At 31.1% G+C, this 26,040-nt stretch overlaps 3 protein-coding genes and 1 pseudogene across 7 annotated transcripts in view; 3 read left to right on the top strand and 1 right to left on the bottom strand.

The window, feature by feature from the left end:
- Window positions 1-26,040, top strand: part of LOC132942416 (neurobeachin-like protein 1) — a 136,798-nt gene that overhangs the window by 98,181 nt on the left and 12,577 nt on the right. The gene's annotated exons all lie outside the window — the stretch shown is intronic.
- LOC132942423 (cuticle protein 21-like) lies at window positions 3,165-4,447 on the top strand (annotated as a pseudogene).
- On the bottom strand, window positions 9,919-12,025 carry LOC132942429 (histidine-rich glycoprotein-like). Of its 3 annotated transcripts, XM_061010784.1 has the most exons (3): window positions 11,394-11,734; window positions 11,104-11,263; window positions 9,919-11,029 (listed from the first exon to the last, which is right to left on the bottom strand). In XM_061010784.1, exon 3 carries the CDS (start codon window positions 11,009-11,011, stop codon window positions 10,544-10,546), a length of 468 nt encoding a protein of 155 aa, XP_060866767.1. In that variant the 5' UTR covers window positions 11,012-11,029; window positions 11,104-11,263; window positions 11,394-11,734; the 3' UTR covers window positions 9,919-10,543. The 3 variants fall into 3 exon arrangements, with proteins under 3 accessions (XP_060866767.1, XP_060866765.1, XP_060866766.1); XM_061010782.1 differs by lacking the exons at window positions 11,104-11,263; window positions 11,394-11,734 and adding an exon at window positions 11,754-12,025; XM_061010783.1 differs by having other exon boundaries at window positions 11,104-11,734.
- On the top strand, window positions 21,237-22,334 carry LOC132942426 (larval cuticle protein A3A-like). Its single transcript, XM_061010772.1, has 2 exons — window positions 21,237-21,393; window positions 21,519-22,334. The coding sequence occupies exons 1-2, from the start codon at window positions 21,379-21,381 to the stop codon at window positions 22,131-22,133; spliced, it is 630 nt and encodes a 209-aa protein (XP_060866755.1). The 5' UTR covers window positions 21,237-21,378; the 3' UTR covers window positions 22,134-22,334.

Here is a 26,040-nt window from a genome sequence, read left to right as displayed (position 1 = left end):
TATTTATACTCTTTACGAATACAATTTTTTTTGTATTACAACAAAATAACTAAAGTAGTTATTTTACGCTTATTTATAAATAATAACAAATTTTGTTGTAATATGAACTTGAAATATTTACATAATATAAAATTCTACATTTTGTTGTTGAAATTATAAGGTTTCTGTAAGAACAACTTAAAAGGAACCTTGTATTAAATATTCAAGCCTAACCATTAAAATTAAAAATGTTGTACACTTTTAACTGCAAAATAATTTCTGAATGTTCGTAACTTTGATGAACTTTGTCAACATTTGAAATTCAAAAACGTATAGTTGAATGAGCTTATGTTTATTTAATATCTTTAAATTTCCAGGTGAATAAAAAGCATTTAATAGAGTGCCAAAAATCTTTTGAAATGCAAAAATAAATATTTGGTGAAAAATTCAAGTTTACAATTCTTAATTTTTGAATTATTACAATAAAATAAAACAAAATCGATTTTGTCGTAGACTTGTTAAGTGTAAAAATACATTGTTTTTGTTAGTTTAATTATTTTGTAATTCTTGTTTATTTTTAAAATTACTAAAAATTTTGCTTATGACCTTCCCAAAGTTCCAAATAGGCAAATCTGCAACCAGAAACCACTTCGAAGTTGAACGTTTTTTTTTTCTATAAAAACTACACAGATACCAAAACATTGTAAAACCCAATACATCTCCAATTGCTCTGCTTAGAATATAAACTGAATATGGTTGAGTATAAATAATATATAATAGTTTTGTCATAAAATATGTTGTTTTTTTATTAATATTACTATTTAGTAATTACTACTTACTACATTTTAATCATAGACGATATATATATGACAAACGATAAAAGTTTCACTGATGAGGGATTTATTTCTAATGACACACAGAAAATAAAGTTAAAATAATGAATAGATTGTTTTAATCAAAAGTGTAATATTTATTTTATGATTTTTATATTATATTAATTGTTTTATTATTTATTTCAAAGGATATTGTGATATTTTTGGGAGTTGTAGGTAATTATAACTTATTACTATTATTAACTATTTACAATTAATAATTATTCAATAGTTGTTTGAATTAATTTGCATAGTTCCTATTTATGGTAGAGTCGTAGAGATATGTATTATTTAATTTGCCAATTCAATTTGACGTTCCAGGAATTAGTATAAATTACCTGGTAACTAGTAGTTTATCTTTCCTGATTAAAAATACTAATTTTTATTTTTTAATTGATAAGTAAAAATAGTTTTAGAAAACGATCTTTATCTATATTAGTCAACGTTATTGATATTAATATTTTTTTTTATATTATATGATGCGCAGGAGGTATTCTTAAAACGTCCATAATAAGATCCTACTCAACAGTCCGAACAACAGAATGTATTAACTATGTACAAAGAATGAACGATATTTTATTAACACTCCAAGGTTATATTATATAAATGGACTATCTATGTAAAAACTGGATTTTTCTTTGAAAAAAAAAATCAATTTACACCTTCAAGGTACTCTTACAAATATTCAGACTTGTTTAACTTATTAAATTTATAAATTTTTATATTTTTTGTCAAATTTTAAATGTCTGTCACTCTAAGCTTAACATTTATTGAGTGGAGAACTAGTGGTAGTATTATTTCATCTATACTAAAGTTTGGTACCCAACATGCAGCCCATGTACCATATGTGGTATGATTATGTATATGTACATTATGTGCCCCATTACAAATTTCTAAAATTTCTAAAACGTAAAATTATTACTTATTATTGCTATATTGTATATGAAAGATAAGAAAACAAGTCTAATATCGTACTCTATACATACAGTGATATAACGATTGATATACCTATAGTACTAAGTACATAATAATGTAATATACTTAAACGAAATATAAACCTATATTATGATTAATTAAAGTAATTTTATATTTGGTATATCAAGTATTCTCTAAGTAAAAATCTAAAAAATATATAAACGTAGTTGTTTTTTTTATAGTTATCTATTCTAAGTTAAAATGTGGACAAAATTAGAGATGTTTAAACGATTTTATTTATTTTGTTGTAATTTTAAAATATTATACGTGGGCACTTTAAACCCTTAAGCATGTAAGTATAATGTATATAATATTATACTATTATATTCCATACACACAATGACATTCCCAAATACAATTTTTTTGCCGAAAAATAATTCAACTTACTGTGTTACTAATGTCTAATAGTAAAATAAATTACTTTAATTGCAATAATATCATAAGATATACTCAGGGCCGTTCTTACAATGTCCGGTAAAGTGTTGGCTAACCAGACATTCTAAGAATAGCCCTCAATAATATTGGCATGTCTTCGCTTAAAATAGTTTTTCGTATACAATTATTTTATATCGTTAAATTTAAATTTAACACATCAATTATACAGTGACCCACGCACCTAATGTACAGCAGAGCGGTAACCACTTGATCACCTTCTTTATATTAATGTATAGGTACATATTATGTATCTGACTTACAATGTGTAAAATGTCGTTACAAAGACAACAAAAAATGCAATTATTGTTAATATGCCTAAAAATGGAAAAATGTGCAAACTATAATATTTAAAACGTCGTGTACGCCATACCAAACGGATATTTATTCTATTTAGACTGAAATTTGCACGAGAAAACAAATAAATGTCAATAATTGTCATAAACATCCTAAGTATCCTTAATCCTATTGATTTAATACTTGAACTAATAATGGTTTATATAGGTACTTAATTATATGATGATTACTATACTCATGTGAACGTAAATATCTACCATTCTTATTATATGATATACCTAACTATATTCATAGCTAAATAGGTATTATAATATATTATTATTACCAATTCATTGTTCAAATAATTTAACAAAGTTTTTTTTTCTGTGTTGTGAATTTTTAATGTATATCGAACACCCACAAGTTAAAAAACTTCAAGGTATATTATTACCCGAACGAAACCATTTAGTTTTTTTTTTTTTTGTATAAAATCGTATTACCGCATGTTATGTACCTACGCGACATATCTCTGCGGGTCCATACCGGATTCTTGTGGATTATGAGATTCACCCAGCGTCTTCCATAACGATGATTCAAGGTCGTCTGGATTCATCGTGTACCTATGTATTTTATTACCATCCGTGGGGGTAAACCCGACTATATATACCGCGAATACTTAAAGTTTAGCGCACGCATTCACAGCCGCATTAAGTTTTTAGCCGTCCACCGGGTCGTCTCATCTATATACACAAAACACACTCGACTGACAATGCAGGGGCTTAAGGTAAGTGTTTTTTTTCACGTGACAATAATATTATTATTATTACCCACTCTGTATGTGTTCGTATAGTTTTTGGTCGAACCAATTCTCCCGTCGATCTCGTCGCTCTTGGCGGGAATCTGCCAATATAACATCTTCTATATATCATTATACGTTATCATTTCACCATTTTACTTTATCATCGTGTCAACCCGTTTCCCATCGATCTCCCCCATTATCTTTTCCAAAACTATACAAACACGCTGTAGTCGGTCCATCTTTTAACTTCTGCGTCTCACCGTCGTTTGCTCGTTCGTTTCAGACTGTGGGTTTGCTCTGCGCGGTTTTCGTCTGCTTGACGCGCGCCGCGGTGATTGACGAGCCGTCGGCTCCCGCCCAATACGACTTCAGCTACGCGGTCAACGATCCGACCACCGGTGACCAAAAGGACCAACAGGAATCGAGGAACGGCGACGACGTGACCGGTTACTACCCGCACCTTGGACTCGGACGGTTACCTGCGCACCGTCAGGTACAAGGCTGACGCCGTCAACGGATTCACCGCCGAAGTCGTCCGGGAGCCGGTCAGCGGTGCCGCCGCCGCTGTGCCGATCGTCGCAAAGGCCGCCGCCGTGATCAAACCGTTGGTCGCCCCCGTCGTCCCGGCTGTCGCCCCCGTCGTCCCGTACGTTGCACCCGTCCCGTACGTCGCCTCGCCCGCGCCCTACTACTTCGGTTCACCCGGATACCCGTACAACTACCAGCCGTACTCGTACGGCGGTTACCAACAGTACCCGTATAACGCTGGTTACTCACCGTACTCGTACGGCCAGTACGCTTACAATGGCCAATACGGCTCACCGGTCGTCCGCAAGTAAAACACCCGTCCAAAAAACGGCTATACCGCCTGCACGCGTGTATACATAACACCCGACTCGTCCCGCGGAATGTCGCTCGTCCGTCGTTTCCGACGAGTCCAACGTAATATTATATTCTTCGATATTGTATTTTCTTCTGTTTAAAATTTATATCTCTTTATTATTATTTTATTATTGTATACCTACGACAATCGTTATTATTGTAGTAATATGTAAACAAAAATAATTACATCGATCAATAAATTGTACTTACAAGTACGTATTTGTCTCTTCTATACGAGGTTTTGCATTTGTTCGTTATTACCTACCTATAACTATACCTTTAGTAATATTATAATAGTCACTGTACGGACATTATAATATAGCACCTGTTCGCATGTTTAACCATACGCAAGATTCAATTAATCTTACTGCACTATTAAAATAACTATTACTCCGAACAGTCCGAACATAGGCGCAAATAGGGTGGGGCTTAATTATCGTATTAATTTAATTTTTATAAAGAAAAAAATTAAAATATGACAAACGTCGTAGTAAGTGCATAACGCACAAAAATAAATTTAAAAAAAATACTTTAAAAAAATCAAGGTATACGTCTGGTATTTTATAAAAATTGTTCAGAGATTTTGAACGTTTTGTACAGTGTATACATAGTTACATATTAACGATAAACCGTTTACTACTATCGGAAATAATATTAATAGTTTTAGTTATATGTTTGTGTTCAGCAAGATAATGTAGAGTCTACTACTACATTGTAGACAATAAAATAGATATAAATTTCGTTTTAGTAGATTGTGCTTACTTAGTATAGACAAATACATAAATATTCATGTGAAAACGGTCTTAAATGATTTTGCAAAAACTCAATGAAGAATCAATTTAATTTTGTAAATATTAATTAAAATCAAATTGTGTACATTTATTATTTTATATGATTGTGATTATTTTAATTTAATTAAGCTTTTATCATGCAACATTACATCTGTTAGTGATTATAACTAAAAATAATAATTCATTGATTATTTTGGATCATAAAGATATGGGGACAAAGCCTCAATTTATAATTTTTAATTAATAAGTGGTAATGCTGAAGCATCTACCCCCCACCCCCCCCCCCCCCCCCACCATTGAAATTCTCTATTTACGCCTTTGAGTCCGAAGCGTTCATATTATAATATATGATATATTTATTATAATTTATATTATTTTACAAAACCGTAAGTTATATGTTTTATTTATAATGGTAGGCACTTATGTTATGTGTGCGCATTGACAATAGCGTCTTCGCGGTCAGATCAGTGTCTCGAGATGTTCTTCATTAACCATAATTGTGTTTAAATCCAACTCCTAGGACATTTTCGTTCCATTTAGTCAAAACGAAGGTCACGATGTGTGAGAACATTGGTTCTAGGTCACGTTGTACTGTCGAACATTATAAGTGCGAAATGCGGACGCTTTGTCGGGTTAGATTAACTTTGGATTGTAGAACGCGGTGGACACTCTGTACTTTACTGTATACAATATACTAAATATATACACAAAAAGTATAGGTATAGGTATAATTTAAAAAGTCAAAGTCATGACAAATTTTTTGAAAAATGTTATTTAGTTCGAATACCATTTTGTATAATATCTAATAAAATTATAACTTATAAATATATTACAACACTAATTATGTTTGGTTGTTGCTTAACCTGGACATTTCAATAAACTTTGATTGTATCGATTTATTTATAATATTATAAACATTTATAATGGTTTGGTTGTTACCAGCTAACCTGTTAATTAATTTTACCAAATTAATTGTTATGATGCAAAGAAATATTATAGCTTTATTAAATAAATGCATTTTATCGATTATACTTTAATTCATATATGATATAGGTATTCAAATCATTGTCAGGTTGTTATATTTATTGGTGATTATAAAAAGACAATAATAATCAGTACAATTGTAACATTTTCAATTAGGTACAAAAATATATAATAAATGATATCTTTTTATGAATTATTAAGTCCGGTTTACAGATTAAAAAGTATCAAAGAGTACATGAATAATCTTAATAAGAAGAAAAAAAATATTGCTTACACCTTATAAAAAACAAATAACAAATATAACTATTGAGTATATATATAGATAATATAGTATTGTAGTGCTCAAATTTGAAAAATAAAAACTCATAGTCTATAGACTTAAAAAAAATAGACGTTATAGTCCCTTACAATGAATAGACTCAATCTAACCCTCTGCAATAATATCTACAATTTATATGCAAAGTGATACGAGGATAATAGTCCTTAACTATAGGTTTGCATGGATTATACAATTTTTATAAATCAATATCACAAACTAATCGATAGTTGAACTTGAATTATTTAATGACCCATTGTACGATTATTACCATCTCATCATTATACGAAACATAAAAATAATATGTATTTGAACAGAAGCCTAATATTTGTACTTACAGGTTTTTAAATATATACACAAAATATAGTTCGCATTGCATTAGTTTTTATCAACCTTGAATATTAATTACAGTTATACCTATAAACATTGATCTTTGTTTTACATTTTATTATGTCCCCATGAAAAAGAAATTCCAGAACATTTTTAAATTTAAGTTTTCTTTTAATTACCTATTTATAGATTGTATATAGATACTTTTTGTTAACTAAAAATACGTTTTATAAAACGAATAACCTATAAATTAAAATGTATAAACCCATAAATTGTAATTTATTTATTTATTTCAATACCTACTAACTCTACTCTAATGTTGTAAAACGCATAACATGATGTATTTACGTTTTATATATTATCTTAAATGTAATATTGTTAATCGATTTTTTTTTTATTATTTTGATTTAAGCGTATTCTATTATTAAAGGTCAACATACCATTCTTTAAACTTAGGTTCAATAACTGTTTATGCATATTTGGGATTATCATTCCGTTCAAGGTTGAATTGATAGTTAAGTGCAAATGTTTATTTTTTTTCTTATATTATTGTCAACCATTATGTTTTATGATTGAAATAATGATTTGCTAATTTGAGTGGACATTTAATATTTTATTCGTGTGAAAACTATTTTAAATTTATCTTTTGTTTTTTGATTTTTTATTAAGTACTTAGAACAATTGAATAGGTACTATACAAGTTGTAGACCGTAAAGTACGTACTATAATGTGCATATAATAATTTTAATAACAATTTGTCATTGTCTTTGATATAATATATATTTGTATGTAAATATAATATTTTTGTTTTCATAATAACCCAACAACTAATCAGGTATATGACTATACATTTTTGGGAAGTAAATTTGTAAACAATTTGTGGGTTACTTATAGGAAATTTAGTTTTTTTTATCACAATGAAACATTCAATCAAAAATTAAAAACATACAAAACAATATTCAGCCGATGTAAAAGTAGACGGTGTTATATATTTTTTAGATTACCGCAAACAGCTGAACTGGAAAGTTTTTATTTTTATAAACGTTTTATTATACAATTGAATATATTATTTTGAAAGAATAAAATGTATGACTACTCGAATTCTATTATCAAATTTATCCGATTGGCTATTGGTCAATTTTTATTTTCGTTACTGCTTCCGGTTGTATGCCGATGCAATATAACTTTCGATTGACAAAACGGAAACTAATTTACCAGTAACTGCATAATATATTATTATTATTATTATAATTATTATTTATTATACTTCGTATAGTATACTTAATATAATTATCTATTCAACTACTATGTCATTATATCATAATCGGAATACACAAATCCGTCCGTCTGAAAATCGTTGATGCTGAAATCGTCACAATTGTTTTACTTTTTTCAAAAGTTTTATTTTTTAGGAACTAATCGTTTTTAATAACCTATATCAGTCGATACCACAACACATTCACATGTGGAATGTTGCAGCTACAGCGAAGGTATAGTTTTGCGTTTATATATTAAATTTGAATACAGAGTGTTTTACAGTGTTGGTCCTCACTCAAACCTACTAAAAACTTTGAACGTATTATTACAATTTGAATACTTAAATATGTATAATGACGTCTTTCATAAATTAATCTATAAATTGTTGAATTTTAAACTTCTACCTATAGTCCAAATGGCGAATACAACATTTATAGTTTTTTTTTTTATTTTGGGTAAACCAATAATAATAGTATAATTAATTTTAACAATTGCGTGGATCTGTTACATAATATTAAATTTAAAAAAGTTATCGACGGGAACAAACTCTATAAACCTCCTTGTATAAGGATATTGTAATTAACGTATTGTATATTAATTACTGTACATTTATATATATATATATAAACATAATTATACATATTGCGCATGACAAGAATCCGTAATTCACGCACTGGTAGTGGCTTGTATAGGATGAACCTAAATAAGATGATATGACGGTGTACCTATATATTATTATATTAGGTAGGTAAGTATATAATAGTACGGTTATGTTGTTTGGTAATAGTTTTTAAAACAATATTGGGCCTTTTTCATGGATTTCCGATACGAATATGCATTGACAATCTTCAGCTCAGTTTCTTGGTCAATTCTTTAAAAATCTCAACAAAATCGGTTCGACCACTTATTATGCTTTGAGTTTGTGAATTGCCAAACAAAATATGACGACACGATACCGTATATGTATTTCGTTAGAACGACGAGCCAAACACATTCAAATAGTCATGTGAACTAACGTATCGCATGTTGGCATACGAAACAATTTCGTCGTACCTACTCGAGTCGAAAGTCGTTGTTGATAATTTTATAAAATGTGCTCCATAATATAACCTTTATAAACGTATTCGAATAAATATTTGGAACAAACCAACGCTAAAAACAAATTTCCACACGACTTGTAACAACTTTGTACTTCTGCTGCAGCAATAATAAATTAACCGTAAATAGTATGACATATCTCGATTTTTTCAGTTTTATGTAGGTAGGTACTTTTTTTTTATTGTTATTCCACATAATATTATATTGTTCTTTTTTGTAGATATTTTGAATGTCCATTTTTATTTTCTACAGTTTCCTCTGAAAATGGAAAGTTTGTGTGCATGCAGTATAACAATTTGTTGCATAGGTATACTTGCATATATTATATAGTTACGTCTGTAACTTAAATTTATAAAAATTAACACGTTTAAAAAGCGTTAAGTTGGAACAATGCAGCTGAACTCTGTGACTACCAAATAACAAATACCTAGGTACCTACTCTTCAGTCAATATCCACCGAATACGCAACAAACAATCGGCTTAAAAATAGCCGTTTTAGATTTTACTGTATAATATGAATAATCTATCTTAGTATCTTCTATAGAATTATAAATGTATATAGAGATATTGCGTATCGTACTATAGACGCCACTTGTGTTAATATATATAATATATAAAAATGTACACGCGATTCTTATGCTGATCGTGTTGGCACGATTTTGGGGAAAATCGGGGTTGTTTGCGTTTCCTGATGACGGTCGCTCGTATCTATGCCAAACTCGAATACTACGCACTTGTTTGGACTACGATTTTACGTATGGTATATCATAATCAAGCCCACCTAGGTGCATGTGCATCCGATATGAATGCATTACGAGTCCTACACGCGCGTACTATGGCAATAAGACGAATAAATCGTATATGATTTGGACATACCGCTTGTTTTAGTTCACAAAAAATCCAGAGAATAAAAATGTTAGCTTGTAAAAAAAAAACGTAATAATTATATTTATTTAAAAATTTACCAAACGCTAATAACAGATAAAACAATATTGTAGACAAAAATCTCATTATTTACAACGAAAAAAACAAAACTGTATAATATAGGAATATACATAATAATATGATGTAAATATTATACAAACCTATGTATAGTGTATTATACAGGCGATTAAGATCATGTGGGGGAGAGGGGAGTTAGGTATATTTGTTACGATAACGCTTTATTATTGAATATATAGGATGCTGTTAGAAGTATATAATTTATCGGATTACTTTAAGGGGCCTAGTTCTGCAGGAGTCACGTCATCTCCCTCTGATTGTTTTATTTTTAAACCTACGCATTTGTCTTTCGTAATTTTGAATTTAGTATTTCATGTTAAAAAGTATCCATATTGTAATCTATATAAAACAATATTTAAAATATATGATTTGGCGTGTAAATGACTGGATGGGAGGTAGAGTCAAATAGTTGTAAGTCTTAGAGTTAAATAAGTTGTTTTTGGGCAGGTACTCTATAATCGGAAATATAAACCCTCCCCTTAGATGCAGGCAATCACTAGGTATAGTCACTTTGCTCACACGTGTTCGTGTGCTGCGCCGCAGGACGTCGTCACTTATAGTGATGTTGTTGTGGTTGTTGTTGGTGGTGGTGATAGTTGAACGTACCGACGTCGAAGTTGGGTTTTTTGCGGTCCACCACGGCGTTGAATCCATTGTGCTTGTCCGCCGTATACTTCACCGTCCGGATGGTGCCGTCTGGTTCCACCAGCGTGTAGAACCCGGTCACCACGTCGCCTGTCCTCGTTTCGTGCTGGCTCTTCACGTCGCCCGTGTGCGGGTCGTGCACGTCGTAGTGGAACGAATAGTGCACCGGCTCGTGATAGTCCTCGTGCTGATCCTCGTGATGGTCCTCGTGATGGTCCTGCACTTGTGGATGATGGTTGTACAGCTGCGCCGCCGCCGGTTGTGGCCGGTGTGGGTAACCGTTTCCGTCGTTGTACGACGGTTCGTGGACGCCGAACGACTGGGGGGCCTGATGGTATTCGCCGTACGGCAAACACTGCGACCACGCAACCATACCCAACAAAACGTACGACTGTAAAATACACGCGACATCGCTTGATAAGGCATTGAGCATTGATATTGTAGTTTACAATATAAAGGTCATACTCAATGGTCATATATAACCATATATAATGGTCAACTTAGCCGAGTAATTCGTCACACCCCAATAATATGTCTGTGTGCGTTTCCCAAAACAAGTTTGTAACTTCGCCAATTGTACGATACTTATAAACTGCAGGATATTTAATATGTGTACTTGGGTATACTAGAATAACCAATCCAAATAAATTATCGTAACGTCATATCATTACGAGAGTCTCCTAAAGTAAGCTCAAATATGGGAGACTATAAAATGCATATTAATTTAGTTATTCTTATAGTTATAAAATGTATACCTGTAGACAGTGTAATTGTTTCAGCTTCGTAGAAAAGTGAAACAGCCCCTATATACGCCGTGAATCGCCAACACTTTTTACTCGAATACTCTATCGTTATATACATGTGTACTGTGTATAACTATATATATTATATTATAGATGTTGATGTTAACTTTTATAAAAAAAAAATTTTTATTTGCGCTTTGTACGATAAAATGAAGACTGGGCTACACTGGATTTAAAAGATTTTACCGTTCGGAGATAAAACCACGGCCCCCAATTTGTATAATATGACGTTGTCTAAATACAATTTTAATCATAATATATCATATCATATTATATTATATATTATATTATTATAAAACGAAAATCGCTTACCGCAATAACTGCAGAGCCCTTCATGTTTTTGTTTAGTTGACGAAATGCAAGCAAGCAGTACTTCTGCCTGAATGAGACCTATTCCCGATGGTTTGACCATATTTAAGCACGATGGCACTGGAAGATTTTTCGGTGAAAACCGCTCATTATATTATTATTATCTTTATATTACAACAATAAATACGCAACTGGGTAACACGCCTATGTGAATAATGTAATATGGCATAACGCGTGCACATCACGAATTGTATTAATAACGACATGGTACACCGACCCTTGCGACTACAATTTAAAATACGCTTTATACCGTATGTAAGTATAATGTGTAGAGGCAGCGTGAACATGTACGATTTAATTATCCCGCAAAACTGTGCGCAGAGTCAGTACATAAGTAGGTATTTATAGTGTATAGACATATGTATATGTGTATTCACGTACATATGGTGATCTGTTTAACTGGCTACTCTTTGGTATAGTTAGCTTTTACCGAATAAAATAAATGTTCTTATAAATATAGCTATAAACGTATTTAAAATGCACTACTTTTAAATTATTAAAAAAAAATGTATTTTAGTATGGTTTTTCAAATTTATAATCGGATACAGAATACGATCTGGTAAACATTGATTCAGCATCCGATATAAATACATTATCGTGTTTAGATACCCAATAGTAATTTTTCAGTTTCTGATTATAAATATTAAAATATATAGGTTGCTATTAAAAAACACTATCACAAAATATTAAATCTTTTTGTAAAATTGTATAAACTTTAATAATCATAAATTGTATAAATGTATGTGGTTAGGTTACCTTACCTAACCTAACCCACTTCAAATTACATAAAAATAATTTTTTGAAAATCCCAATAATTGGCTTAAATTAACGTTTAATGGATCACCCCGTACATTACTATTTACTATATCGTTAGGTAGTACGCATATATATAATATGTTTTTTTTACCTATACAATTTGTTACGAGCACTTATTTAACGCACAGTGACATGTTATTGTTGTTGTTACGGATTCACGTCGGATAAATAGACTAGAAACGCGTTTGTGAAAAATATAATATTGTATTGTAATGGAAAATGCTATTCTCGTCACTTTTTATTGTTTGTGCTTCCTCGACGTCGTCGGTCCGTTTTCATTTGATGTGCTCTGATGACTGATGAGAAAATCATGATCTGTGGCATCAACCGCGGTCAAATTAACCACCCGGTTTTCCGAGATGCTGCTGTGCAAGTCCGTTGTCCTAACCTAACCTAAATTAAAAAATGTATAAGATAATAATACATAATATATTAATATGAATCGTGATACTTGATCCTTAAAAAGGCTTAATACTCTTAATCTTGGTAATTTTTTTTTAAAAGATCAAAATAAGTATGTTCACAATATTAGTTATTAACTACTTATAACACCGAATTTTCGAATATAATTTATATTATTCTTATCGCGGTGATTTTTTAAAATGTTTTTTAATAAAAGTTCATAATTTTAAGCAAATATTAAGTAAAAATATTTTATTTTCCAAGACCTTTCGTTTGCACACACACACTTACATTTTCATTATATTATTGTTGTTATTGTACATCTACAACAGGCTATGTTTATTATCCTTAAATTGATAATACTGTTGTCTTATTTGCAAGAAGGTAAATTATTTTTTTTTATAACCAAACAACCTTATTTACTTATTTGCCGATTTACATAGGTAGGTACCTACTACTAATTGAAAATTTCCTTAACAAGTTGCGGTTTGACTGAAATTATTTTTATTATTATTATAGTTAGTTTATTAAAAAATATATAGCATTTTAATCTGTATGAGTGAAAAGCATAAGTCAATGAAGATTACATTTTATGGTATAGTACTGTTATAATAAATATTAATACAGTCAATTTATCAAGATATACTATATGTTTTTAAGATTTTACTATATGCAATGTAACCGTACAGAATTTAAATTGTCAGGTTTTAAAAAAAAAGTTATGTAATTTTATTAAACTAATTAATTACTATAATCGAATACATAGCTCTTTATCGCGGTTATTTAAGTTTATACCGTTACAAATTAATAGGTAAATGGTGAATAATTTAGATTCTACATTCATATTATATAATAATTATTATTATATTCATATAACAATGCTGTACCTATGTTTATTTTTTCATTACAATTCTTTTACATTTAAATTAGATACGATCATAAATATACATATATTATCCGCACATGAATCGTTATTAGAATGTTCAACATTCTTTTGAGTTTCGAATAACTTATACTTATATATATTTTAAAGTACCTATACACTGACAAAAATATATTAATACAGAAAAATTCTATGTTCAGCTTGTAATGTACCTATTACTATGTTAGGTGTATTTGATTTACTGTTTAAATAAGCTGGTTGAATTTTTATTTTTATTGAATGATTATAGTATGTAGTTGTATGAATCTTTTAAACAATATTTGATCAAAATATGTCTAATATTTATATAAAATAATACGTCCTTTGTCGTCTTTTCTTTTATTTCGTACTATAATTATAGAATCGTATCAATTCATTGTACGTATAGTTATTATATTGTTATTGAAAATGTTATCCAATTTTCATTTACCTATAAACAATATAATATTATTGTAATACGTATATTACTCCTCTGACCTCTTATTGTTAATCTTATATACTAATATATACTATGTACATTATATACTTATATCAATATCCGGCAATCATTCTATGTACATTGACGTTCATATTTCTATTTGGTTTGGTTTGTAATTCAGGCTTCAGCTTTGCTCAGTTAAATGTGTATATTATATTTATATTTATAAATAATATATAGGAATGAACAATCTGTATGAAGAGCATATTATTCTGATGTATTATATATTGTTATTTGGTGCCCATACTATTGACATTTATTAATATTAATTTGTGAAACTTAATAGCTTTACTATGTAGATTTGACACGTATAACTATACGTATAATTGTGTACGTTATAATTTTATAAATATAAAATAAGGACTATACCTACCTATAACAAACTACTTAAAGATGTATGCATTTTATGAGATGTATCATGTATGCCAAGATGTTACTTCGAGGAAATCAACTTTTAAATATACGATATTATGCGCTCAAATGTTTGCATAATATTTTATAATTATGACGTGTGTTCTATATACCAACGTTATATATTTTATAAAATTAATTTATATACTTTATTAACATAAATATGTTTTTGGGTTGGCTTCGACTTTTTAGATTAAAATATGGAACATTTTTTTATCCAGAAAACGTGTTTACTAAATATTAATTGTATAATATTATGTAGGAGTTGAATAATTCTTTCTTCAATTTAAATCAAGTGCGGTAAACACTGCAGTTTTTTTTTGCGTTACTATATTACTTTCCTAACTATTGTCTTTAATCTTGATTATGAATTTAAATTAGATAAAACGTAAATGGTATCTACTAACTTTACCTATAATTGTATCCACATTTTTAAGTAGGTATATCTTGTAATTGTAAACTTAAGCATAACACATATTTACTGTATGTAAGTAATATTTACACACTACATCCAACCAAAGCTATACTATGAGGTTGGTGATCGATATAAAAATTTTATATGTCTATAATACCTATAAACGAGTAATACAATTAAAAAATTGGTTTTTAAAATATATTGTAGGTATATCGAAATTAAATTTACATATAATTTAATATAGTAAGTTTTAACTATATTTTATCACATTTATGATTTATTCTATAAAATTAATTTGTGAGTATACATGAATCCATATCGTATAATATAATAAATACTTTTATACGCTCAATGTAATGTATTCGTTCTAATTTTTAATCATCCTTAGATTCTACTTGAAACCCAATATTTTATTGATAGCTCATGTTGGTTATAATATTAGGCCAGTTTTTGTGGTAAAACGTAATCGAAAATTGAAATGCATTTTCTACTTAAAATATAATATAAACGTTTGCACATGCGGTCAATCTGAAAATGTGGACATTTCTTATTTTATAATTTACAACCTTGGCTATTATTGAGTTTAGTGCGATATTATTTCAATGCAGTGGATACCGAATGCATATATTATGTGAAGCGATTGATTCACTTTTTAAATTTAAATGGCTGGAAAGTTGTGTTGGGTTAAATATTTTAGATTTCGCTTCACAAAAATTTTTCGGCGCCACTGTTTTAATGTATTTGCATGAGACAAGGTTTAGCAATACCAGATAGGAAATTAAACATTGAAATATTAACATTTAGTTGACATTTAGATAAATTGTAATTTATTATTGTTTGTGTGCGTATTATAGTTTTAATGGAAAAGGCCTTTGGGGATATTTGACCGCCGAGGTTTTTATTTTCTATGGTTGGCATGGTATTAAAAACTATATATCTGCTAATGCGCCATGTAAATACATTTTGATTAAAAAAATATTAGAATATAGTATTGTATTAAACTCACCCCGAGGCCTTTAGCGTGAAAGTCTGTTCTTTCGGGCGAAAGTATTTACCAATAAAATTATAACTACATCTTTGTCGTGCAGATAGTGCACTTCATAATATATTTTATGCAAGTCATTATTTGAAAAAAGTGCGACGTTTGTTCCCTAACGATTCATAATAATATCAACCGTCGGTTTTTATTCATGGTGAAAAAAAATCGGAACTCATGAAACTGTATTAATCCTTCGGGTTTAATTTCAAACCATAATCTAACCTTATTCAAATGTAACGGTCAACAGAAATTGATTGTTTCTTTACTCATAACGATTAGCATTTGCAGAAAGCTATATCGAATTCTAATGCAACGCTCATCCGTGGAAAAACTGAAAGGTGCACATAATAACATGTATTTTAATCGTATTTAGATCGGTGTAAAATTTCTGGTTTGATCCCGTTTGTCTAACCTAACCGTGTATGATGCCCGAACACCCCAAATCTAAGTATATCGCAGAACTTAAATAATGAAAATAATTCGTATTTGTATCCGAATGAAATCACAATACGGTTGTAAGCCCATTAATACATTTTGACAAATGTGAGTTATGATTATATAATTATTTAATTGCTAAGACGGCTGATAAAATTAATATTGTCACATCGGCGAGATGTTACACTCGAATAGCGTTACAAATACGTCTGGACGGACCGGGACGTGTATAAGCCCATATAACACTTTGATGACAACATCCGCTGACGGCGGCGCTTGTCATCCATATGATATTATAATATTAATTGAAAACAAAATGTGCGTAATGTATGGGACGCGCTAAAATAAAAAAAAACGGGCGACCGCGACTGACGGGCCATAATATATTATATTGTGGTAACGAACGCGAGCACAGTGATGGTATACGCTGTTTCTAAACCGTCTGGACGAAATCCACTTTGGCAAACGTTATAATTGAATTTATAAATTTTCTCGTCGATCGAAATCGCATTGTTACGGCACCTATCTCCGGTGGTCGCAGCGCCTTAGCGTAGTAGTTATTATTATCATTACCGTACGCGCTGAAATGGACACGCGCAACAATAATTACGATCGCGAACATACCTACCTACAACTGCAGCACATGTACAAAGTTAAAATATTCATAATACGTGATGGACATACAATCCGAGGGGCGTTTTCTATTTCGGAGTTTCGCAACTTATTCCGCGTCACGACGATATATTGTGACCACCGTGGCCGCGTCCAAGACGCTCGTGCATGATCTTGAACCACTTAAATCGTAGTACTATATATATATATATAAATATATTGTTATATCGGGGTCACCGTTTATCCGGATATTATTGCTGGATATTAAGTTGTTTCGGAGGATGTCTTCGCAACACCCCCCCCCCCCCCCCCCATCACACTGCCCTGGATAAATATTATTATTTACGAGGGATGAGGCGTTTGTACGCCATACTATAATATAATATTGTCATAATCGTTATCACAATTATTAGCACCATTGGTCATCGCCAGCAGCTGCAATGTGCCAAATAAAAAGAAAAAAGGGGGAGCTAATAGACTAGGTCACCAGGGTTTGGCAATTTCCGGGAACGTAACTTGGTGGGAATCCTCGAAAATATAGAAAAATTCACAACAATCAAATACTGTTTATTAACCATAACCATATTAATCAATTGCGTATTTCAATTAAATATTTAATTATTTTGATCGAATACAGGCATACAGTTGTACATAGGTACCTAATAAACTTATAAGTAAAAACAAACTAAGTTGTTATTTTCATTTAATCGATTATACATTTATAAAAAGGTGGGTAAGTGGATGTCGCTCTGCTGTACATTAGGTTACAAGTGGGTCACTGTAATGGATGGTGTTAAATTTGAATTCAATGATATAATATCATTGTATAAGAAAAACGATTCTGAGCGAAAACGGTCAGTCAGCCTATGATATTACCAAGTATATTTGATGATATTACTGTGAATAAAGTAATTTATATATAACCTATTTACGTGGAGCCTTGTTTTCAATTTTCAATCCTTAACTATAAAAGTTAAACATTTTATAAATTTTTAACTACAAAAAAATTATTAAACTTTAAATTTGATACATTTTGTCAAAATTTGAATTTAAAATGCTTATAAAAAAAAATTGTGCCTATGTGTTTTTCATATTTTTCAACTGCTATAAGAACGATATATCAGGAGCCTTATATTAAATTTTCACGCTTTTTTACCCAACAAATAAAATTTTATGATATTTATAGAAAAAAAAACTAAAAAAATTAAAAACTGACAATGTCCGTAAACAGCTCAAAAAGAGTAAAATTATTTTCAAAATTTTATCATGTACCTATAGAAAATGTTAATACAAAAATTCAGTGAAATTTTCAAGTATCTACAGTCATACGTTTTTTAATTACAACAAAATAAGAAAATTGTTACATAAGATATCGAGTGAATATCAAATGTTGTAAAAATATGAATTTCAAACGCTCGTAAAAATTTAATTTGACTTTCTTGTAGACATTTTTATTTTGATGAAGATAGACTAACTTATGGATAATCTTGTATTATATTTTCAAATCTTAGATTTAAAAATAAAAATTTTAATGAATTCTCAACTCAAAATAATTTGCTAATTTTCGTGATTTTTCCATATTTTGTCAAAATTTGAACTTAAAATGCTTATAAATAAAAACTGTGACTAAGGATTTTTAATTTTTTTCATTTGCCTTTGAAACAATAACGTAGAAGCATAGTATTAAATTTTCAAGCTTTTTTACTCGCCAGATAAAATTTTATTGATATTTATAGAAAAAAAAACTAAAAAAAATGGAAATTGACAATGTCCGTAAACAGCTCAAAATAAGTCAAAATATTTGGAAAATGGTATGGTGTATAGGAAATGTAATTATAAACATTCAGTCAAATTTTCATGTCCTTACGGTCATTTGTTTTAGAGTTACACCAAAAACCAAAATCGATTTTCTCGAAAACAGATTTTGCTTAAAAATTCCCAACTAGATTCACTTTCCTATCGAAAAGTTACTGTTGAAGAAAATCCAAGCACTTTTACTGTACTAATAGGTGATGACAGACACAAAAATAAAAAAAAAACACATTGTAAAATCAATACATACATCGTTCCACTCAGAATCTAAAAACAAACATACATCATTGCAGAATCAATAATAATATAATAAATATTTGATCAATAAAAATACTATGAGGAATGTGAATTTGTGCTCAAAACGTTATCATTCTAATGACAGTTATAAATTAAAACTATTTTTGATAAAAGAAGTAAATTAAAATTGAATAATGTTAAATAAACTATGATATGTCGGATGTAAAAATGTAAGCTCCATACTTCCAATAGCGGGAAACCTATGATGAGTAGGTATTTAATTAATTATTGTCATAATGTTGGATCATTTTAGTAGTATTTTTGTGAGTAATTATTAACCAAAACATTTACAATTATATTTTCTTAGAACTTTAAATTATATCAAAATATGCAACCATTTTATTGTAACCGACATCACGAAATAATTAATTATGAAAGATGTAGGTATCATTATGTATACAACTTTTAGATTTGAATGTTAAGTATTAAATTAAAATGTATCGGTAACAAAAATCGAAGTTATACTTAGTAATTGGTAAGTTATAATATTTATCCACTTGACGATTATCACAGTGTGGTTATGCTACAAAAATACAGAATACCAGTTATTCTTTCTTTACTTCCTATCATAAAAAAGAAAGATCCAAGATCAATGCAGCTTTGGAGCTTTGGGCACAATTCCTTATTTATCAATTTTAACATTCGCTTGAAGATTAATAATAGTTCAATTATGTTAACATTGGAACGGTTCGCGTTTACATGTTTTACTGATTGATATATATTATGGCATGGATACCATTGATCTATTATAATAAAATCATGTTTTCAAATATCATTTGAACTTAAAATTATAAAGTAGGTTAGTAAGTAAGTTTATAAGAAAACAAATTACTTACAAAAATATATTTTTTAATTTAATCTATTTCTGTAAACGATCCCCTTCATATGACTTTCTAAAAATTACGGTGAGTGCCATCCCTAGGCTAAAAACAATAAATGCACATTCAATAATCATAAGAATATATAAAATATGTAAAAAAGTAATTGTTGGAAGGCCTATAAGTGCGTATGTATACCTATTACTTATTTTTATTTATACACTATTGAACGAGATAGACGAGTCTTGGACAATCTTAGACTTAGACTCGAGGATAAATATTGTCTATACAGTCCTCGTATAGCAGTTCATCCCTCATAGCATTCACCCCCTATCACATAGTATAATAATATATATTTTACATTGAGCTTTTTGGTTTTGTTATTTCTCGAACCAATTGAAAGATCTATGACGACATTATGTCAACCGTGACAGCGGGTTAAACGTATAATACTATAACGATGACTAATAAATACGCACACATAACATAATATAGTAGGCGCGTGTTCGTCAATAATATATTATTCGTCGCGTTGAAGTCTCCCCGAGGATTGCGACGACGTGCAGGTCTGCAGGACGATTTTCGTCGCGTCCTTCCAAGGACGACGACGACTGACTCCCACGCGGAGGTTTCACTTTCGCCACGTACACACATCGGTCGGTCTGGTCGTATAGGTATATGGATCGGATTGGACTCGGACCAAGACACGATGACCCGCATAAAATTATACTTGCTGGACATTGTCGTCGCGTCTATACGCTAATATATTATTATTATAAAGACTGTATTGTACTGTGCCATCGCCGGGGCTGATAAGGCATTCTGGTCGCGCGGCCACGTCTCCGTTACGACACGGCCCCCTCCCCTCGCCCAGTTGGCAAACGGCCCCTGTCCCGTGTCACCCGTGGGTGGGTGTCGTTTCGATCATCAAATCCGTGATGTAGGGGCACACCGAAAAGAACGCATTGTGGGGGCATCCCCGGACTACTATATAACCGTTGCCGGTGACCAGTGTCAATCACATCCAATTCGACTCTCAAGTCTATCCGGTAATATCCGATAAACAACAAGCACAGCAGTCGCAGTAACAGCACAAAAAATCACCGAAGAAATGGCATTCATCAAGGTAAGTAGTATCTTATAGTAATCACATATTATTATGATGTTTTACGACCGACAGGCCGCGGCGTCCATATCTGTCGGCGTGCTATTTTATATAAATATTTAATCGATTTGTTTTCCTCGACGCAGTCTTCATTGGTCTTGGCCGTAGTGGCAGCCGTCGGCCGCTGCGAACCTGGCGTTCTTCCCGCCGTCGCCCCATCCCCGTACGCCTACCCAGGACTGTTGCCGTACTCGGCCGCACCCGCCGCTTACCCATACTCGGCCGCACCTGGTGCTTACCCATATGCCGCTTACCCATTCAGAGCGCCATTCTTGCCGGCCGCCTCCCGTGCCGTGGCGTCCCCGCTGCAAGCGTTCCCGGCCCCGGCCGCTCGCTTCGCCGCCGCCCCGTTCCCGGCCGCAGCCGCTGTAGCACCGTTCCCAGCCGGCGCACCGCTGGTCCGCGCCGCCGCACCGTTGCCCGTGGCCGCCGCGCCTGCCGTAGCCAAGCTCGACTTCACGGACGCCTACCCGCAATACCAGTTCGCATACACAGTCCGAGACTCGCTGACCGGTGACGCCAAGGACCAAGAGGAAGTTCGCGACGGTGATGTTGTCAAAGGCCGCTACAGCTTGATCGAACCCGACGGCAGCCGCAGGACCGTCAACTATTACGCCGATGACGTCAACGGATTCAACGCTGTCGTCCAAAAGGACGTGCCAGTGGTGGCTCCAGCCGTCGCCCCTGCCGTAGTGGTATAATGACTGACGCCGTATACGATCATCGCCGCCACTGACTCCGCCGGACATAATCTCCATATATATATATTACGTGTATTTTTATTTTATGTTTGTGTTTTCTTTTTGTACATAACTTTTTCCTCACTGTTACCTATATTGTATTTTCTTCTATATTTCAAGGCAATAAATAAAGTTTCTAACTCTTAAACATATTATATATTACGTCTGCGTACATTTTTTTATAAAACATGGTTAGGTACACCCTCTATACTTATAATCATGTAAGTGTTTAGTATATCTATCAAGTGTATGATAGCCCTGCGAACAGCAAAACTCTAAAGTATTAAAGTTATACCAAGTTTGTCGTTTTTACTTAATTCCACCTACAGTGAATTAATATAATCAATTTCTACAAAATCCTATTCTAACCTAACCGTACTAAAATCCGATGAATAAAAAAAAACAAATTTAACCCTTTTTAAATTAACCTATCTTCTTTCCAGAGGTCCAATCTACCCACAAACATTAATTTATATATATATATATATCTAACTATATCAATACACAGACTATAACTATACAGACTAAACTCTGGAACTACTTATCAGATCTTCTTGTATATAATATAAATGTCTTGATTTTTTTTTAAACGAAAGAGTATTTCACGGAGAAGGTTTATATAAAAGAAAATTTTAGGAAAATCCACCTGTGACCTGTGTATAATATATTGGTTGCTATTGGTGAATCGGTCATATTTGTTGATTTGTATTATTGTCATTTGTCAATATACATATAAGATCTGATAAGTAGTTCCAGAGTTTAGTCTGTATAGTTATAGTCTATGTATTTATATAGTTAGTTGGTAGATTAGACCTCTGGGAAGAAGATAGGTTAATATTTACAAAGGGTTAAATTTGTTTTTTTATTTCATTCATCGGATTTTAGTACGGTTAGGTTAGGATAGGATTTGTATAAGTATATTGATTATATTAAGTAAAAACGATAAACTTGGTATAACTTTGATACTTTAGAGTTAAATCATACGTACAAACAGCATACATACATACATACCTGATAATGTACTGCTGCGTATCAGAATTTTTATTCCGGAAAACGGAAAAGTTAAGATACATTTTGAATACTATACACCGAATATTAAATAACGAATTTAACAAAGTTTAAGTTATATAGAGTTGATACATTTAATGGGCAACGAAGTTCACGGGATCAGCTAGTCTATACTATTATATAAAGAGGAGTTGTTAGTTACCATTGTTGACGGTAATCTCTGGAAATGCTAAACCGATTTCAAAAATTCTTTCACCAATAGAAAGCCACATTCTTTGTGAGTGCCATAGACTAATTCAAAAAGGGAATTGATCACCCCTGGTAGGTTCTCAAACAGGAATTTTGAGATTTACGATAGAAATTGTTGTTTATTAATGTTTGCTATGGGTTATATGAGTTGAGAATAATACTGATTTATTATTATTATTTATTATTACGTAACAGTCCATTATTTATAATAATTGATAACTCCTTTGTTTATTAAGTTAGAGAATCGATCAAATGCCATAAACCTTCTCCGCAATGAGCTCTTCAATTTAGAAAAAAAAATCCGAGAAAATAGGCCTCAAAGGTTTTCATTTTCACATTTATATATAAAGATTAATTGTACAAACTAGTATTATAAAAGTGTGCGACGAAAGTTGGTATGATTTTTGACTGTGATTCGTTTGTGCTTCACAGTTGTAGTACTTCGCATTGTGTTTGACCTTGTAATGACGAACTTTAATCGAGTAGTTCTACTTACGACACGTCTGCTGTAGGGTTGTTTGATTACATTTTAAAATCCGTTTAAAGTTTATTAGTACAATAGAGTCGTACCTACATATTATACATAAAACTGTGATACCTATCTATAGACTTGAAACGCCAGCATAATATATTTATTTTTGATTTATTGTACTAACATTTTATAATCGAGTTGTGTTTAATGAATTATAATATATTTTACTGAAAAAAAACAGAGGATTAATACAATAACTCGTTCATTCTGTTGATGCGTATATTATATAAATACAAACATATACCATACGTTCATTTTAATAATTCAATTTAGAGTGGGCTTATTTTTTTGGTTTGTATGTAAATAAACAACGTGATTTATTTATATTTCTAACCTGTTTTGAAAATTAAACTTAAAAATAACTATAATATACTTTAAATAATTTACATAATATACGTTTATAAATATGTAACTATGGTATGTATAGCCCTGTATTAGTAATAACATTTATTTGTATTTTTGATATAATTTAGGTACTTTTTTTAATAATATCTATACATTATACAAATTTGATAATTGGAAAATATGTCATAAAGAAATATTTATTTTAGTTTCTATACTTCCTTTATATTATATAGAATACTTAATAACTTATATTGTCATCTGTCTCGGGCCTTACGGTAACATGAAATTATTTTGTGTAGATATCTTATTTATTATACTTCTTATTTAGTAGTATTTGTCAAGTGTTTTTTTACCGTCTTAGGGGGTTACGTGGGTTTTATTTCGTATACCACGACCATCATCCAAAATACCGAGCAAATATTATTTTGTTTTAAATTAATTAATTTAAATTTTTTTAAATTTAAGTTCAACAGCAGCAACACAATAATATTATTGTACTCGAAAGTGTATTATTTTTGTACTATGCAAACGTATAACGTCGTATAGTGAAAATTATTAGGTACCTAAATTATAATATAATGACGTGTGGATGAATGAATTAATAATAATAATTTATTAACTGGTTCTATATTATCAGTCAGTTCCATCTAGTTCGTCCATATATGATATATAGTATATAAGACACATAATATACGTTTTGGAAATTCTAATAATGTATTATATAATATTATTAATCAATAATAAACAAAATATGCGATTTAATATATTTTTTTACCTTGTCTATGCTAGATATTTTCTTTGTCGTTTCTTGTACGCGTTAATACCTATACCTACATTATCATATCATATTCTATTAATTCATTGTAATTAAATATAAATTTAACATTAAATTCTCATTTTTCTTATACAACACCGAACAATACTTGGCGTACGAGAAATTTCTAGTGTATAATTCAATGTTATAACTTATTACTTATAATGCAGTATGTGTTACACCGTCACATATCGTTATGACAGTACATTTTTTTCGTGTAGTATAGTGTATACCTCCTAGGTATAACATTCGATATCGAAATCCTTAATCGCTTCCATCATGACGCGCGTCACGATCGATCAATGAGACATAAATATTATTGTGGCCCATGATTGTACAATACAATACAATATTATCATCATTATTGTTTAATATTGTCCACTCATATAGATGATCCTCGTTGCCTTCGGGACATTTCCGTTTTAAATAATATGACGCGTAGAGTGATAACTGGTCGTCCTCAAACAACAAGTGGCTAAACATACGGTTTGGGTCACAACTCACTGTAATAGACATTATAATATGCGCTACCGATCCTACGTTTTTGTTATAAATTATAATGTTACACTTACAAGAGGAGGCTCTCTGCGTGTGATAATATATACTCAGCCGAGGTGTGTCCAGTTGTATACGCAATGCTGTTTTAATATTGTCATCGCGTATATTGTTATTATACACAATATGAATTAATATTGTGTGTGACATGTCAGCGCGATTACGCGTCTTCGTCGACGACCGCAATAAATTGTGTAACAACCTCCCCCACCACCCGCACGCCATCTCACCCACTCACAAGGCGCCTTAATCGTTGCATCATTTTTTTCCCGCCGAAAACGCGCATGCACTACTGCATTATATTTTAGTATATTATTCATAAACAAAATCCGTGCCATTATATTATTATGTGGAACCGTCCGTAC

This window comes from Metopolophium dirhodum, chromosome 4 (genome assembly GCF_019925205.1).
Source record: "Metopolophium dirhodum isolate CAU chromosome 4, ASM1992520v1, whole genome shotgun sequence".
In the NCBI taxonomy this organism is placed as follows: Eukaryota; Metazoa; Arthropoda; class Insecta; order Hemiptera; family Aphididae; genus Metopolophium; species Metopolophium dirhodum.
This window is presented reverse-complemented; position numbering and strand designations above follow the sequence as displayed.

Excerpts from the sequence above, each read along its gene's own strand:
- LOC132942429 (XM_061010782.1), bottom strand. The coding sequence starts at position 11,777 with ATGAAGGGCTCTGCAGTTATTGCG. Across the intron at positions 11,030-11,753 it reads AGGGCTCTGCAGTTATTGCG|TCGTACGTTTTGTTGGGTAT; the intron begins GTAAGCGATTTT and ends TGTATTTTACAG.